Source organism: Vicia villosa, linkage group LG1 (genome assembly GCF_029867415.1).
Source record: "Vicia villosa cultivar HV-30 ecotype Madison, WI linkage group LG1, Vvil1.0, whole genome shotgun sequence".
NCBI classification, from domain to species: Eukaryota; Viridiplantae; Streptophyta; class Magnoliopsida; order Fabales; family Fabaceae; genus Vicia; species Vicia villosa.
This window is the reverse complement of record NC_081180.1, coordinates 240,657,523-240,677,054: the sequence shown is the minus strand read 5'-3', so window position 1 is coordinate 240,677,054 and position 19,532 is coordinate 240,657,523. Positions and strand designations below refer to the sequence as shown.

General features: G+C 37.3%; 2 protein-coding genes across 2 annotated transcripts; both read left to right on the top strand.

Moving 5' to 3' along the window:
* The first annotated feature begins 1,483 nt into the window (after positions 1-1,483).
* LOC131624400 (oleosin-like) lies at positions 1,484-2,329 on the top strand. The gene has a single exon (XM_058895348.1). It carries the CDS (start codon positions 1,580-1,582, stop codon positions 2,063-2,065), a length of 486 nt encoding a protein of 161 aa, XP_058751331.1. The 5' UTR covers positions 1,484-1,579; the 3' UTR covers positions 2,066-2,329.
* A 9,693-nt stretch (positions 2,330-12,022) lies between these two features.
* Positions 12,023-12,538, top strand: LOC131597522 (uncharacterized). The gene has a single exon (XM_058870217.1). It carries the CDS (start codon positions 12,023-12,025, stop codon positions 12,536-12,538), a length of 516 nt encoding a protein of 171 aa, XP_058726200.1.
* Positions 12,539-19,532: the final 6,994 nt, after the last annotated feature.

Sequence of the window (19,532 nt, the reverse complement as noted above, 5' to 3'; positions counted from 1 at the left end):
TAAAGTAAAAAATGTTGTAGTGAGTATTGTTCTTTGTGTTTTGTGTTACTTACAGGGCCGGCCCTGGGCCAGGGCAACCAGGCCCATAGTCCAGGGCCTCAAAATTAATAGGGCCTCAAAAATTTGAGTTTTGGGCTTTATGATATGCTAAAAGATATTATATATATAGTTTTTGTTTTAAGTTTTTACAAACAAACATTTGTTCCAGCGGAAGCGAAGCTAACTTTGCCAAAATTAAACTTGTGGGTTCGATTCTTGAACCAAACATGTGTTATATTATTATAATATTTTTTTTCAAAAACTGCTTTATTAACAAAAACAGCATATTACAACACAGAAGAATTGAACCATTGCATTATGCAAATAGAAACCAGATCTTCCCACTCGGGCAATGATATTTGTTTATTATATGTTTGAACAAAAAATTATAATATTTTAATAATGAAAACAACATTTTTCAAGCGCGGAAGAGTTAATGATGTAATTATATATCATTCCAACCCCATTATTCATTTTTACAAACTTAACATAATTTCTTTCATTAATAATTTATATTTTAAAGTTAATTATTCTATCCCTCGTAATTCTTTAAATTTTATTTTCTTTTAAAACATAAATTTTAGATATATTAATATTCACTATAGGCTCATTTCATCTATTATTAAATTTTTGTGATAAAATATATCAAATTCTTATAAGTGATAAAATATCTTTATTATTTTATAAAAAATTATATTATTTAATTCTAACCTATTATAATATTAAAACTTTAGCAAAATTAATATTATTTTGAATTAATTTTATAATTAAATGGATTATAACTAAATTATTAGGTTTGAAATATTTTTAAATAATCACATTTGTATTAATCTAGTTTAGTGCATTTTTTTAAATAAAATTTTATAATTTGTAAAATTAGTTCGACTATATTATATCAATTTATTAGCGACCCATTTTTAAAATTAGAATAGGGTCTTCAAATTGTATGAGACCGTTTTATCTTTAATTTAAAAATTAAGTAATATTTATTTTCATAATTAAATATTAAAAAATTATTATATAATTAAAATTTAAAATTAATTATTCAATTTTTTATCAAATATCCATTTTTTTAATATTAGCCCTGGGCCTCTAAAAAGTCAGGACCGGGCCTTGATTACTTACCAATGATATTTTATCTTTGTTAGAGTTGCACTCTATAATTTTCATATATATATATATATATATATATATATATATATATATATATATATATATATATATATATATATATATATATATATATATGACAATAGCTAAAAACATATATTTTTCTATGTTGAATCGCAAGTGAAAAAGAAAAGGTCAAGAGATCTCCCTTATGTAAAGGAACCCACTTAAAATCAAACCCCCATTTTCCACCTTCTTTCCATCCACGTATATCACTTGCATGTCTCTCAAAAAACATAACCCTACACATGTCTCAATATTAACTTCACACACACACACACACTCCACCACCATCTCACTCTCCCTTTCTTTCTTTTCATTTCAATATTCACTCTTCTCTCTCTCTCATAACCAACAAACCGCATTCCCAATGGCGGATCTTAACCAAACACATAGACCCGCCACCGCCCCTTCATCCTCATCCGCCGTCTTCCTAAGAAAGCTTCAAGACAACCTCCACGCGACAAACTCAACTCAGCTCGCCGGCATCCTAACCCTACTCGTCACCGGTTCCATCTTCCTCCTTCTAACCGGCTTAACCGTCTCTGGTACAGTCTTCGCTCTCATCTTCTTCTCCCCGTTGATCATCGTTTCGAGCCCCATATGGGTCCCAGCTGGAACCTTCTTCTTCCTCCTCGCCGCTGGTTTCTTGTCCATATGTGGATTTGGTGTCATCGCTGTGGCGGGTTCCTCTTGGTCCTACCGTTACTTTAAGGGTCTCCACCCGGCCGGTTCGGACCGGGTTGATTATGCTCGGAACCGGATTTATGAGACGGCTTCACATGTTAAAGATTGTGCTATAGAATATGGTGGGTATTTGCAGAGTAAGGTCAAGGATGCAGCGCCTGGTGCTTGAACCGAACCGGTTTAGTTCCATAGTTTATACTACATCATATATATTGAACCGGGTTTTTTGTTGTTTTTTTTGTTGTTAAATGTTATTATTATATGTATGTGTGTACGTAATGGTGGTATAATTAAGATGTGTTGTTATTCTTTTGTTCCTTTTCTCTTTGGAGTAGTGTGATGGTGTGTTTTTATCTATGTCTCGGTGTTTGTTTTGCGGCATAGTTTTGTATGAATTTTGAAATGGGAATGAGATTGAGAAGGATCCTAAGTATATTCTTTCTTCTAATGTCGAATATTCCTTTCATGGTTTTTTATTTATGGAAATGTTGTTACCCTTCAATTATCCAACAACTAATGAAAATTAAAAAAAAAACTAAGAAAAGTGAAAGAAAGAAAACTACAATGTCAAAAGAAAACTCATTCAGACGATTCTGCCAAAACCAGCACGAGTAGGTGAAAAAGTTACTCTCATAAAAAGTTGTGAATGATTCTGTCAAAACCATAACACGAGTAGGTGTTCCAAAGAAAGTCTTCTAGAAAACATGGTGTCATTATAATAGTTTAGCCAAGATCTAACTTTTTGAAGAAGAGTATGTGGCCATGATTATTGCGGTGTAATGTAAAGTGGCCATGATTGTGGACATGTCGAATAAGTTATAAGTGTCCATAAATTTTGCGAAGATTTTTATCACTCCTAATGGGATGAAAGTTCCTCATCTTTCATCACTAGAAAAAACTATCTCTTTGAAGTCTCCTAGGAGAAACCAAAGGTTTTTAATCCTATGGCCAAGATTTTTAATGCAAGGGTAATGATGTTAATAGCTAAATGTGAAAAAAAATTCTTAGAAATTGTTTATTATTTTAATTAAAATTAATAATTAATGTGTTTATCGTGTTTTTCTATACAAATTTTTGATTTTTAACACGTGTTCTAAAGGCATGGGTTAATAAATTATTTATAGAAATATTTTTTTAGAACATGTATATTTGATGTATTGAAACTTTAAATATGATTTAATTATATTTAATTTTTTTAATTATAATATCCTTAACATGTGCTCTTAGGACACATGTTAGCATGACTCAATAATTTGAAAGATAAATATGACTCAATAATTTCAAAGATAAATATGAGTTGTGTAACACCCGTATAATTTTAATTTTTAATTTAATTTGAATATTAGATTAATAATTATTATTATTATGGATTTTATGAAAATAAGAGGAAAATGATGGTTAATGGCATTTGGGCCATGTGTGAAATTAGTAAGAAGAGGGGGTGTGGTGTAGTAAAGCCCTTACTAAATTAATATTATTTTTCATAAAATAATCAGAATTGGGAATTGGGAAAGAAAGAACGTGAAAGAACAGAATTGGGAACAAGGAACGTGAAGGAGAACTGTAGAGGGAGATACCAAGAACCAAGACTTTTATCTGAGGTAAGGGGAGACTCTCCGTTTAATCTCTTTTATCATATTATAGGTGATAGTATGGATTAGGAGTATGATTGGATCCATTGATTCTATATTCTGAATTTTCATCTGTGTTCATCATTGAAATTGAATTGTTAATCCCTAATAACTGATAGATTTAGGGTATGATGAATGAAATTGATTATGGGATCATATACTATGGTTATGGACGAATTCGGATGCTGTTTAGATGCAATTTTTCTGGTTTTTAGACTCAAAATCGTGGACTGGTATGAGTAAAAACGAATGGGTTTTGGACTGTCACGAATTCTGCAGGTTCTGGGCATTTTCTGGTGTTTCGCGTATGAAACAGTGCCATACGCGTATGGGATGAGGTCATACGCGTATGGGGGACACTCCCAATGGACTATACGCGTATGATACGCAGTTGCCCTGTCCCAAATACCACGTACTGGTGTTTTGCGTATGAGAGCGTATGAGGATGCTCATACGCGTATGGGAGTTTTGAAAGAGGAAAATTATTCTGGTGATACGCGTATGGCAAGACTGATACGCGTATGAGTTGGTTTCTAGACCATTTTGAGTTCTGGTGAAATGCGTATGATACGCGTATGGGACATAGTGATACGCGTATGGGTGCGTATGGGCATCATGATACGCGTATGGACGCTGTGTGTGCAAATTTCTGTTTTTGTGATTTTTCTGGAAAGTTCAATGATGTGTAACTTTCGATTGGTATGCCTGTTTGTATACTGTTTGGTACTGTGTAAACCTTGTGATGTGATTCTGTGGTTTACTGATGATTGATTGTATTGAATGATGTAATGTATATATGAACATGCTTAGTATTGTTGATGATGATGATGATGAAATGAGTATAGATGATGCTACTCATAGGATGGTAATGATGAAAGTATGTTATATATATGTTGCATGCATTCATAAACATGGGCTGAATCCTAGATGATGAGAGGATTCAGTGAGGGGCAGAATTCCCATTGTGTGGAATTGGTGCTGGCAGGGCCGTATCTGGATGATGATAGATCGGTCGGTGGATGATTTCCACTGGTGATGATTGGTACCACATGCATAGTGTCAGTTTCATACATGTGCATGATTTGTTTATAGCCTGATGATAGATGTTACATGTTGACTGTTTGTTTATCTGTGGATGTATGAATGATTGATTTGTCTGAGTATGAAACAATTGGGTGAATGATACAACTATGATATGTTATTATTTATGATGCAATAACATTGGTTAACTGTGATGAGACTCACCCTTACTTGTTGTCATTTTCAGATTGAGGATAGCGGCGCGACTTGGTGAGGATTAGCTCATAAGTCGGTTTCTAGTTATAGTGTCGGTGTCATGCTCTGGTAGATGTAACACTGGGAACACGTTTGTTTTGAGTTGGTTATAACTCTAATTGGTTTTGTTGATTGAGTCGGATATATTAATGATGAATGTTGACTCTGTATTTTTCATTCCGCTGTGTAAAACATGATTTTATTTAATGAGTTATAATTTCAGTTGTTTTCAGTGAATGCATGATATGTACCAACGTATGTTTTCTTCATTTTATGAATTGTGATGCCTCTCTACATGTTTACTCTGATTAATAATTATTTAATTGCCGCGGGTTATTAGAGGGGTGTTACAATAGTGGTATCAGAGCATAGTCGGTCGTTGTGACCAGAGTCTTAGTGTCAGTCTTCTGTGTATGCGACTAATACAAGTTATTTGTCGATACTTTTGTTCTGACCGGATTGTTTGTGTTAAGCAGAACCATGGCTGGAAGAGGAGGAAGAAACGACGATGCTATCGCTGAGGTTCTGGGCATGATTGCTGGTGTGCTGGGAGGGAATGCCAATGGAGCTGCGATTGGTGCTGACAGACAACTGAACAGTTTCCAGAGGAATAATCCTCCATTGTTCAAGGGCACGCATGATCCTGAGGGTGCTCAGAAATGGCTTAAGGAGATCGAGAGGATTTTCAGAGTCATTGACTATGCTGAGGATCTCAAAGTGAGATATGGCACTCACATGTTATCAGAGGAAGCTGATGACTGGTGGATGTCAACCAGAACTGAGCTGGATGCTAGTGGTACAGCAATCACCTGGACTGTATTCAGAAGGGAATTTCTGAGGAGGTATTTTCCAGAAGATGTCAGGGGAAGAAAGGAAGTTGAATTTCTGGCGCTGGTTCAAGGCAATATGTCAGTACCGGAGTATGCTGCCAAGTTTGTGGAACTGGCAAGGTACTATGTGCATTACAATGATGACGAAGCCAGTGAGTTCTCGAAATGTGTCAAATTTGAGAATGGCCTTCGTGATGAGATCAAGCAGGGTATCAGGTACCAGAGAATCCGGAGGTTTGTTGATCTGGTAGATTGTAGCAGGATTTTTGAGGAAGATAACATCAAGCTGAGGTCATCTCACTCTCGCGAGTTGGTTGACAGAAAAGGAAAGAAACATATGGATCGAGGTAAGCCATATGGTAGAGGTAAACCTGTTGATTGGAAGAAACCCAGTGGGGGAGATTCCAGTGCTCGTATCCGATGTTACAATTGTGGTGAGATGGGACATCGTAGGAATGAATGCAAGGTTGATCAGAAGAAGTGTTACAAGTGTGACCAAGTGGGTCATATTGCTGCTGACTGCAAAAAGAGGGTTGTGACTTGCTACAACTGTGGTGAAGAGGGTCACATCAGTCCTAATTGTCCTAAGCCAAAGAAGAACCAATCCGAAGGAAAGGTTTTTGCTTTGACCGGATCAGAGACTACTCCAGAGGACAGGTTGATTAAAGGTACGTGTTTCATTCATGGCACACCTTTAGTTGCAATTATTGATACTGGAGCAACTCACTCTTTTATTTCTTTGGATTGTGCTATGAGGTTGAATCTGGAGATATCTGATATAAATGAAAGTATGGTTATTGACACTCCTGCGTCGGGTTCAGTAACTACTTCGTCTGTATGCTTGAATTGTCCGGTTGACATTTTTGGTAGAAAATTCGGGATGGACTTAGTGTGCCTTCCGTTGAAACAACTTGATGTAATCTTGGGAATGAACTGGTTGGAATTCAACCGTGTTCATATCAACTGTTTTGCGAAGACGGTGATTTTTCCTGAAGAGGTTAGTTCTGATAGTCTGGAAATGACAGCTAGACAGGTGAATGAAGCTATCGGAGATGGTGCAACAGTGTTTATGTTGTTCGCATTGATGAATATGAAGGAGAAAGTGGCGAGTGGCGAATTGCCTGTGGTGTGTGAATTTCCAGAAGTTTTTCCAGAAGATGTGAATGAATTGCCACCGGAAAGAGAAGTGGAGTTTTCTATTGATTTGGTTCCGGGAACTAGTCCAGTGTCAATGGCGCCGTATCGTATGTCGCCTTCTGAACTGGCTGAACTGAAGAAGCAGTTAGAGGAATTGCTTGAGAAGAAGTTTATTCGTCCTAGTGTTTCGCCGTGGGGTGCGCCTGTGTTGCTGGTAAAGAAGAAAGAAGGTTCACTGAGGTTGTGTGTAGATTACAGACAATTGAACAAGGTCACTATCAAGAATCGGTACCCATTGCCGAGGATTGATGATTTGATGGATCAGTTAGTTGGAGCGTGTGTATTTAGTAAGATTGATCTGAGGTCTGGGTATCATCAGATACGTGTGAAAGATGACGATATTCAGAAGACTGCTTTTAGAACGAGGTATGGACATTACGAGTATTTTGTGATGCCGTTTGGAGTTACTAATGCACCTGGTGTTTTTATGGAATATATGAACAGGATCTTTCATCCTTATCTCGATAAGTTCGTGGTGGTGTTTATAGATGATATCCTGATATATTCTAAGAATGAGGAGGAACATGCAGAGCATCTCAGAACTGTGTTAGAATTGTTGAAAGAGAAGCGACTTTTTGCCAAACTGTCGAAGTGTGAATTTTGGTTAGAAGAAGTCAGTTTTCTTGGACATGTGATTTCTAAGGATGGTATTGCTGTTGATCCTACAAAGATAGAAGCTGTGTCTCAGTGGGAAGCTCCGAAGTCAGTGTCTGAGATTCGTAGTTTTCTTGGCCTTGCAGGTTACTACAGAAAGTTCATTGAGGGATTTTCGAAGTTAGCATTGCCGTTAACTAAACTAACCAGGAAGGGACAAGCCTTTATTTGGGATGCAAAGTGTGAAGAAGGATTCCAAGAGCTTAAGAGGAGATTGACTAGTGCTCCTATTTTGATTTTGCCGAATCCGACAGAATCATTTGTGGTTTATTGTGACGCATCACTGATGGGTTTAGGTGGTGTATTGATGCAGAATCAACAAGTGGTCGCTTATGCGTCGAGACAACTCAAAGTACATGAGAGGAATTATCCGACTCATGATTTGGAGTTGGCAGCTGTGGTTTTTGTTTTGAAGTTGTGGCGACACTATTTGTATGGTTCGAGATTTGAGGTGTTCAGTGATCATAAAAGCCTGAAGTATCTCTTTGATCAGAAAGAGCTGAATATGAGGCAGAGAAGGTGGTTAGAATTCCTGAAGGATTATGATTTTGGTCTGAATTACCATCCGGGTAAGGCAAACGTCGTGGCTGATGCATTGAGTAGGAAGACTTTGCATATGTCTATGTTAATGGTGAAGGAATTGGATTTGATTGAACAATTCAGAGACTTGAGTTTAGTGTGTGAAGGTACTCCTACTAGTGTTAAATTGGGTATGCTGAAGCTGACTAGTGGTATTCTCGAAGAAATAAGAGAAGGTCAGAAAGCCGATGTCGAATTGGTCGACAAGATGACTTTGATTAACCAAGGCAAGGGTGGTGAATTCAAAGTCGACGAGAATGGTATACTGAGGTTTGGTGACCGAGTTTGTGTTCCTGATGTTGATGAACTCCGAAAGCGTATTTTGGAGGAAGGACACCGTAGTGGATTGAGTATTCATCCTGGTGCTACCAAGATGTATCATGATTTGAAAAAGTTGTTTTGGTGGCATGGAATGAAGAAGGAAATTGCTGAGTTTGTGTATTCTTGTTTGACTTGCCAGAAGTCAAAGATCGAGCATCAGAAACCGTCTGGGTTGATGCAACCGATGTTTATTCCTGAGTGGAAGTGGGACAGCATCTCAATGGATTTTGTGTCGGGTTTGCCGAGAACTATCAGAAATTGTGAAGCTATCTGGGTCGTGGTAGACAGGTTGACGAAGTCTGCACATTTTATACCGGTGAGAATGGATTATCCGATGGAGAAGCTGGCTCAATTGTATATTGAGAAGATAGTGAGTCTGCATGGTATTCCTTCAAGTATCGTGTCAGACAGAGATCCAAGATTTACGTCTAAGTTCTGGGAAGGTTTGCAGAAAGCTTTAGGTACTAAGCTAAGATTGAGTTCTGCTTATCATCCGCAGACTGATGGACAGACTGAGAGGACGATTCAGTCATTAGAGGATTTGTTGCGGGCTTGTGTGTTGGAAAAAGGAGGTACTTGGGATAGTTATCTGCCTTTGATTGAGTTTACCTACAACAACAATTATCATTCGAGTATCGGTATGGCTCCGTTTGAGGCTTTGCATGGTAGGAGATGTAGGACGCCGTTGTGTTGGTACGAATCTGGTGAGAGTGCTGTGATTGGCCCAGAAATTGTACAACAGACTACAGAGAAGATTAAAATGATTCAGGAGAAGATGAAGGCTTCTCAGAGTCGTCAGAAGAGTTATCACGACAAGAGGAGGAAAACACTTGAGTTTCAAGAGGGAGATCATGTGTTTATGAGAGTTACTCCTATGACAGGGATTGGTCGGGCATTGAAGTCGAAGAAGTTGACTCCGCGTTTTATCGGACCATTCCAAATTTCTGAAAGAGTAGGAGAAGTGGCTTATCGTATCGCTTTACCGCCGATGCTTGCAAATTTGCATGATGTATTTCACGTGTCTCAGTTGAGGAAATACATTTCAGATCCGTCCCATGTGATCCAAGTAGATGATATACAGGTGAAAGATAACTTGACGGTTGAGACTTTACCTGTGAGGATTGAGGATCGAAGGCTGAATCAATTGCGTGGCAAGGAAATAGCTTTGGTCAGAGTAGCTTGGGGAGGACCTGCTGAGGGGAATGTTACCTGGGAGCTAGAGAGTCAGATGAAGGATTCTTATCCAGAACTTTTTATCTGAGGTATGTTTTCGAGGACGAAAACTCTTTTAGTGGGGGAGAGTTGTAACACCCGTATAATTTTAATTTTTAATTTAATTTGAATATTAGATTAATAATTATTATTATGGATTTTATGAAAATAAGAGGAAAATGATGGTTAATGGCATTTGGGCCATGTGTGAAATTAGTAAGAAGAGGGGGGTGTGGTGTAGTAAAGCCCTTACTAAATTAATATTATTTTTCATAAAATAATCAGAATTGGGAATTGGGAAAGAAAGAACGTGAAAGAACAGAATTGGGAACAAGGAACGTGAAGGAGAACTGTAGAGGGAGAGACCAAGAACCAAGACTTTTATCTGAGGTAAGGGGAGACTCTCCGTTTAATCTCTTTTATCGTATTATAGGTGATAGTATGGATTAGGAGTATGATTGGATCCATTGATTCTATATTCTGAATTTTCATATGTGTTCATCATTGAAATTGAATTGTTAATCCCTAATAACTGATAGATTTAGGGTATGATGAATGAAATTGATTATGGAATCATATACTATGGTTATGGACGAATTCGTATGCTGTTTAGATGCAATTTTTCTGGTTTTTAGACTCAAAATCGTGGACTGGTATGAGTAAAAACGAATGGGTTTTGGACTGTCACGAATTCTGCAGGTTCTGGGCATTTTCTGGTGTTTCGCGTATGAAACAGTGCCATACGCGTATGGGATGAGGTCATACGCGTATGGGGGACACTCCCAATGGGCTATACGCGTATGATACGCAGTTGCCCTGTCCCAAATACCACGTACTGGTGTTTTGCGTATGAGAGCGTATGAGGATGCTCATACGCGTATGGGAGTTTTGAAAGAGGAAAATTATTCTGGTGATACGCGTATGGCAAGACTGATACGCGTATGAGTTGGTTTCTAGACCATTTTGAGTTCTGGTGAAATGCGTATGATACGCGTATGGGACATAGTGATACGCGTATGGGTGCGTATGGGCATCATGATACGCGTATGGACGCTGTGTGTGCAAATTTCTGTTTTTGTGATTTTTCTGGAAAGTTCAATGATGTGTAACTTTCGATTGGTATGCCTGTTTGTATACTGTTTGGTACTGTGTAAACCTTGTGATGTGATTCTGTGGTTTACTGATGATTGATTGTATTGAATGATGTAATGTATATATGAACATGCTTAGTATTGTTGATGATGATGATGATAAAATGAGTATAGATGATGCTACTCATAGGATGGTAATGATGAAAGTATGTTATATATATGTTGCATGCATTCATAAACATGGGCTGAATCCTAGATGATGAGAGGATTCAGTGAGGGGCAGAATTCCCATTGTGTGGAATTGGTGCTGGCAGGGCCGTATCTGGATGATGATAGATCGGTCGGTGGATGATTTCCACTGGTGATGATTGGTACCACATGCATAGTGTCAGTTTCATACATGTGCATGATTTGTTTATAGCCTGATGATAGATGTTACATGTTGACTGTTTGTTTATCTGTGGATGTATGAATGATTGATTTGTCTGAGTATGAAACAATTGGGTGAATGATACAACTATGATATGTTATTATTTATGATGCAATAACATTGGTTAACTGTGATGAGACTCACCCTTACTTGTTGTCATTTTCAGATTGAGGATAGCGGCGCGACTTGGTGAGGATTAGCTCATAAGTCGGTTTCTAGTTATAGTGTCGGTGTCATGCTCTGGTAGATGTAACACTGGGAACACGTTTGTTTTGAGTTGGTTATAACTCTAATTGGTTTTGTTGATTGAGTCGGATATATTAATGATGAATGTTGACTTTGTATTTTTCATTCCGCTGTGTAAAACATGATTTTATTTAATGAGTTATAATTTCAGTTGTTTTCAGTGAATGCATGATATGTACCGACGTATGTTTTCTTCATTTTATGAATTGTGATGCCTCTCTACATGTTTACTCTGATTAATAATTATTTAATTGCCGCGGGTTATTAGAGGGGTGTTACAAGTTGAGTGGTTAAGGTAGGTAGAGACAACATTGCATATATTAATATATTAATGGTTTCACAATTAAAGTAAAACAAAAATTTTTACCAAGATGAAAACCCTTTTACGTAGTACTTTTTGAATCTATATCTCATAATATTGTCATCTCTACTATCATTAACCACAACAAATAATCAATTACTTTCACAATTACTAAAGAAGAAACCATTAATATTTTTTTTTAAATCAAGTAAATATTATTAATTCAAAAACCAGGGTACAAACAAATGGTGATCAAAAAGAATATATTGAGTCAAAGACTGGTTATTCTTGTACTGCAGCAGCAGTGAGATCAAGCTCTTCAACAACAAAGGTTCAAATTGAGTGTGTTTTATCACGGCATGATTGATGATGGCAGTAGAGTATCTTGGAGAAACATTATTAGGTATCATAAAGCTCGTCCCCGTGCAGTGGTGTGCTTATGGCTGGCGTGCCACAAACGGTTGGCAACCGAGGTTCGATTAGCTGGATTAGCGTTACTGCAAGGGCAAGATAAAAGATATTGTTTATGCAAGCAGAATGATGAAGACATAGATCATTTATTCTTCCAATGCCCTGTCACTTTACCCATATGGAGCCATATTCTTGAGTGGCTTGAGTTCTGGCATAGACCTCAGAAATGGGTGGAAGAGTTGGTATGGCTAATTGACATCACTAGAAGGAAAGGGTGGAAAATTTCTCTTCTCAAAATAGCTATTGTAGAGACGGTGTATAGTATATGGTCTTTGAGAAATAGAATTTGTTTTGATAATATAGACAATACTTATGGGATAGAAGATAGCATTAAAGATAGCATAGTGTATATAGGGTGTCAACATATGAAATGTAGAAGCCACCTTGTAAAGTTGATGCTATAGGTCTTGGTTTTTTTGATTTGGTTGGATCTTTTTTATCACCATTTGTTTGTACCCTGTTTTTTGAATTAATAATATTTACTTAATTAAATATATATATATATATATATATATATATATATATATATATATATATATATATATATATATATATATATATATATATATATATATATATATATATATATATATATATATATTAATGGTTTCTTCTTTGGTAATTGTGAAAGTAATTGATTATTTGTTGTGGTTAATGATAGTAGAGATGACAATATTATGAGATATAGATTAAAAAAGTACTACGTAAAAGGGTTTTTTATCTTGGTAGAAATTTTTGTTTTACTTTAATTTGGTGAGTGAGATAATAAAGAGTATAATGAAAAGTTTGCAACTTTTTTCTTCAATTAGTTTTTTCATCGAGGTGAAATCCTCAACTTTTCATCTTTATTGGTTTTTCCACCGAGGTGAAACCAGTGCTTCAACAAAAAAAACCATTATTTAAGATAGATTGCAAGTAGGGGGTGGGAATAGGTTAGGTCAAACTGAACCTTATAAGGCATGAGTCTGATCTACGATAATTTTTGGCAAAATACCCTTTTTGGTCCCGTATGTTAACCTCGGGGTTCATTTTGGTCCTTTAACTTCATAAAGTTCCATATTGATCTCTTAACTCTTCAAAAAGTGTCATTTTAGTTCTTTTTGTCATATTAGTGACCGATTTTTGAGCTTTTCCGTCGCTAATATGACAAAAAGGACTAAAATGACACCTTTTGAAGAGTTAAGGGACAAATATGAAACTTTTTGAAGTTAAGGGACCAAAATGAACCCCGAAGTTAACATACGGGACCAAAAAGAGTATTTTGTCATAATTTTTTAAAGCTTAAGTCTGACCTACGGTCTATTATATACTTTTTTTGTTGGCTTGACTTGGTCTTCTTAATAGTATGTTGTGGCTTGAAAGCCGATTTAAAATCTAGGAATTGTGAAGTTCGAGTAATTGTGAAGTAATTTGGGTCATTGTGGATAGATTGACAAAATCTACTCATTTTATTCCGATGAGGATGAATTATTCAATGGAGAGACTTGTGAAGTTGTACATTGAGAAGATTGTAAGTTTGCATGGTATTGCATCGGGTATTGTTTCGTTTCGGATAGAGATTTGAGGTTTTCTTCTAGATTTTGAGAAGGTTTGCAGAGTGCTTTGGGATTAGAAGAGAAAGTACTTGAGGGTTGAATGAAAGATTTGTACCTGGGATTGGTTGCGTGAGGTAAATTTTTTACGACGAAAATATTTTAAGTGGGGGAGAGTTGTAACATCCCAATTTTAATAGTTATTCTATTAATTAGTTAATTTGGTGTTTTTATTAATTATTTATTTTAAGTAATTATTATGTGGTATAATAATCATTTGAAATAATTAATTACATGTGTATTTATGTGATTTGAGTTAGTTGAGTTATTAAGGAGATATAATTAATTGAGCCTAAGTGGTAGAAATATAAAATTGGATGATTTTGTGGGTTAAGCCCAATTAACTTAAGAGTAGATAATAAGGAAAATAGGGTTTAAAAGTTATAACTCATTTTTGGGAAAAGAAGAAGAAAAGAGAAAAGTAGAGAAAGAAGAGAAGAGAAGAGGATTTGGGGAGAAACTTGAAGATAGAAGGAGATTAACTTTGTTGGTGCACAATGAATAAAGATGGTGACAAAGAGAATAATAGAATAACAGCGCAAAAGAGATGAGAGAATAAAATTGTATTCTACTATTAATGATAGCTATTACAAGGCTATTTATAGGAAAAGAAAATCTTGCCACATAAGCCCTAAAACAATAAACTTAGTGAACAAGTCTAAGGTACAAACAGTACAGTACTACAAAATACTAAAGTACCCTTACTACTAAATAGCTAAGCTAATGGGACCCAGATAACATCTTCTGGTGAATACTATCTTCTGAGTAACCATCAGAAGATCAGTCCATCTTCTGAATATTGAATTACTCTTCAATACCATCCCTTAATTCATATTCTTCAATCAAAGCTGACAACGCCAATTCCATCCCTCAAGAGCAGAAATTGATCCGTCTTGATCGCCTTCGTCAGAACATCTGCCAACTGCTTCTGGGTGCTGCAGTGCACAACTTCTAATGTTCCATTCTGGACTTGGCTTCTCAAGAAATGATACTTAGTCTCAATATGCTTGCTTCCTCCGTGTAACACCGGATTCTTGGCAAGATTGATTGCAGACTTGTTATCAATCATCAGCTTCAGAGGCTTCTTCACTCTAATCTTCAGATCTTCTAATAGATTCAGAAGCCACACAGCTTGACATGCAGCTACAGCGCCTGCGATGTACTCAGCTTCACAGGTTGATAGAGCAACAACAAGTTGCTTCTTGGAACTCCAAGAAATAGGACCTCCCAAAAACATGAACAAATATCCAGAAGTACTCCTTCTATCAACTCTGTCTCCACACCAATCAGAATCAGAGTAACTCAATAACTCTGATTCTTCCTTTCTCCCTGAAGGAAACAATATGCCATATTTCAGAGTTCCTTTGACATATCTCAAGATTCTGACAGCAGCTTGGTAATGGGACCACTTAGGTTTACTCATGAACCTACTAACCAATCCAACTGCATAGCATATATCAGGCCTGGTATTACACAAATACCTTAGAGAACCAACCAGCTGTTTGAATACCGTAGCATCAACATCTTCACCTTCAGAATCAGAGTCCAACTTCTGATTCGCTTCTGACGGTGTAACACCAGCTTTGCAATTCTCCAACTTGAATTTCTTCAGAAGTTCTAACTCATACTTCAACTGATGCAGAATGATACCATCATCTGAGTACAGAATCTCCATCCCTAGAAAATATGACATTTTCACAAGGTCTGTAATCTCAAACTCATTCATCAGCACCTTCTTGAACTTCATCAGATCTTCTGGACAACTCCCCGTAAGCAATATGTCATCAACATACAGACACAGCAGAATCATATTGCTTCCAGAATGTTGCACATAAACTCCATATTCCATCTCATACTTCTGAAACCCTTGCTTCTTGAAAAATGAATCAATCTTCAAATTCCAAGCTCTGGGCGCTTGCTTCAATCCATACAGAGCTTTGTGTAATTTGTACACCATCCCTTCCTTATTCTTTTTCACAAAGCCAGGGGGTTGTGACACATATACCTCCTCTTGTAATAGACCGTTCAGAAATGCAGACTTTACATCCAGATGCATCAAGGACCATCCTCTGTTCGCAGCTAACGCAATCACCAGCTTGATTGTTTCATGTCTAGCTACAGGAGCAAACACCTCAAAGTAATCTAGTCCAGGTTTCTGAAGAAAACCTCTAGCCACTAGCCTCGCTTTGTGTTTACCAACTGATCCATCTGGCTTCAGCTTTACCTTGAAAACCCATCTGACGCTGATGGCTTTCTTCTTCTTTGGAAGTTCTGTCAGCTTCCAGGTCTTGTTTCTTTCTATAGCCTCAAGTTCTTCTTTCATGGCATTCAGCCAGACCTTCTTCTTGAGCGCTTCTTCAATACTCACTGGTTCAGAATTTACTAACATGGCACACTGAATGACATCTCCTTCTGAGTCAACTTCTGTGTCTTGCAACATGTCAAAATCTGCAAACCTTCTTGGTATAGTTCTGACTCTTTGTGGTCGCTGAGCTACTTCAGAGTCAGCTACTCCAGAGTCACCACCTCCATGATCATCTCCAGAAGCTTGTCCTCCAGACCCTATGTCTTATGAGTTTTCCCTTCCAGAATCATGACTACCACCAGACTCTGGATCATCATCAGAATCTGGATCAGAATCAGATTCTCCATCTGACTCATCTTCAGAAGATGCTTCATCTTCTAACTCGTCTTCAGAAGACTCTTCATCTTCTGACTCTAACTTTTCTTCAAAAGTTATCTCTACATCAGAAGTTGGATGAGACTCTCTCCAATCCCAAACTTCTGATTACTTCACAATGACGTCTCTGCTGACTTCAACTTTGTTAGTCTCTGGACAATAGAGCTTGTATGCACCTGTACTGTGGTACCCCACCAATAACATCACTCTACTCCTATCATCCAGCTTCTTCCTTCTAGCTTCTGGAACGTGCTTGTAACACACAGAACCAAAAACCTTCAGATGACTAACACTTTGCTTCTCTTTAGTCCACTTCTCTAAAGGAACAATTTCCTTCAGCCTCTTCGTTGGACACCTGTTGAGCACATATGCTGCAGTAGCAACAGCTTCTCCCCATAGATTATGAGGAAGCTTCTTCTCTTTTAGCATACTTCTCGTCATATCAAGCAAAGTACGGTTTCTACATTCAGCAAGACCATTGTGTTGAGGAGTATAGGGAGCAGTAACTTCATGCTCAATCCCATTATCATCACAGAACTTCTGGAATTCTGTAGAGTTATACTCGCCTCCACCATCCGTTATGAGAATCTTTATCTTCTGACCACTCTGCTTCTCAGCCTTCACCTTGAACTTCTGGAATTCTGTGAACACCTCAATTTTAAACTTGATAAGTGTTACCCACGTCATTCTTGTGAACTCATCCACAAAAGACACAAAATACCTATTTCCTCCAAGTGAAGGTTCTGGAAATGGTCCACACACATCAGAGTGCACTACTCCCAGAGCATGCTTTGCTCTTGGAGCAACTTCTGATACAAATGGCAGTCTGGGTTGCTTGCCTTTCATGCATACCTCACATGACTTCTCAGGCTTCACAATCTTTGGAATGCCATGTACAAGCTTCTTAGAACTTAGATGTCCCAGACTTGTATAGTTCAAATGCCCCAACCTCTTATGCCACAGCTTACTATCACCTTCTGAGCCTTCAGCACTCAGACACTCTATTTCAGCTGTTTCTACATTCACCTTGAATGTTCTGTTGCTTCCCTGTTCAGATTGCATAATCAACTTCTGATTGGAATCATACAACTTCAAGAGGTTATTCTTCATAACAACTGAGAAACCTTTCTCAATGAGCTGACCCACACTCATCAGATTGCTTCTGATTCCAGGAACATACCAGACATCCTTGATCAGAACAGTCTTTCCATTCTTCACTTTGACTTTGACATTTCCCATACCTTCTGCATACAGGTACTTATCATCAGCACATATGATCTTTGTCCTCCTTTCAGAGTCAAAGTCTATCAGCCATTGTTTGTTTCCAGTCAAGTGATTTGAACACCCAGTGTCCATATACCACCATTCTGACGAACATCTTTTGTCCGACTCTGAAGCCATCAATAGCACAGGTTCATCATCTGATCCTCCTCTGGCTATATTTGCTTCTTCTGGTCTCCTTCCTTTGTTTGCCAAACAGTCTATAGCAAAATGGCCAAACTTTTTGCAACAGTAACATTGAACTTTCTTCTTATCCTTTCCCTTCTGATATCTCTTCTCATCAGAAGTTGAGGCTTCCTTCTGGAATCTATCACCACGTCTATGCTTCTGGTCCTTCTTGACAAAAGAAGCCTTCAAAGCTTGCTCAACTTCTCTCTCAGAAGTTCTCTCAGTCAGACACAACTCTTGTGCTTCTAAACTGCTTTGCAACTCTTCTATTCTCATGGTTTCCAGATCTTTAGAATGTTCAATAGATACAACAATATAATCAAATTGAGGAGTAAGTGACCTCAATATCTTCTCTATGATTACCTGTTCAGAAAGGGTTTCTCCACAAGCCTTCATCTCATTAGTGATCACAATCACTCTAGAGATATACTCAGAGACTTTCTCATTGTTCTTCATGTTGAGATTTTCATATTGCTTTCTCAGGGATTGAAGCTTCACCTTCTTTACTGATACGTCACCACCGTAACACCTGACCAGTATATCCCACGCCTCCTTAGACGTCATAGCATCAGAAATCTTCTCAAACACATTCACATCCACACACTGATGGATGAAGAACAACGCCTTTTGATCTCTCTTGTTCGTTTCCCTCTGCGCTTCTCTTTGTTCTTCCGTTGCATCCGCTGCAACCGGAACATATCCTCTAGTGACAAGATCTAAAACATCTTGAGCACCAAATAATACACGCATTTGAATCATCCATCTATTCCAGTTTTTACCATCAAGAACTGGAAGTTTGGTATTCAAGTTGCTTCCACTCATCTTTAAACTTGTGCAGACAAAAACAGATTTCAGTCACACTCACACAGTGTTTCCCAACCCCCAAACAACCAAGAAAAATGTGATTCAACACAACTTTGTTTCCCAGAAACAAAATCAATCACACAGTCACACAAACTCACGTTCACTCGTGTTTCCCTGTGTTTGGAACCGGAGCTCTAGATACTAATTGTTGGTGCATAATGAATAAAGATGGTGACAAAGAGAATAATAGAATAACGACGCAAAAGAGATGAGAGAATAAAATTGTATTCTACTATTAATGATAGCTATTACAAGGCTATTTATAGGAAAAGAAAATCTTGCCACATAAGCCCTAAAACAATAAACTTAGTGAACAAGTCTAAGGTACAAACAGTACAGTACTACAAAATACTAAAGTACCCTTACTACTAAACAGCTAAGCTAATGGGACCCAGATAACATCTTCTGGTCAATACTATCTTCTGAGTAACCATCAGAAGATCAGTCCATCTTCTGAATATTGAATTACTCTTCAATAAACTTGAGGTAAGGGTTAGAATCCAAATTAATATAGGTTTCTATGATTGAGTAATGTTGTGTGTATGGTTTGTGGGTGTTCTTTATTCTTTCAATTTCATAGATTTAGAAATGTTATGATTTATGTTGAAATCATGAGATTTGTGTTATTAAACATGTTTTCTTATTTAAATATTGAATTTGAAATGTTATAGATTTTTTCGGATATGCATATCCGTAAACCACCCCCCCCCCCCCCACCCCCCGAAGAAAATGAGAAATTTGGGATATGGGTTAATTCGGATATGCATCTTCGAATTAACCAATATCCCAAATTTCTTATTCTTCTATTTTAAG

Coding starts and splice junctions, on each gene's coding strand:
- LOC131624400 (XM_058895348.1), top strand. CDS start 1,580: ATGGCGGATCTTAACCAAACACATAGACCCGCCACCGCCCCTTCATCC.
- LOC131597522 (XM_058870217.1), top strand. CDS start 12,023: ATGATTGATGATGGCAGTAGAGTATCTTGGAGAAACATTATTAGGTAT.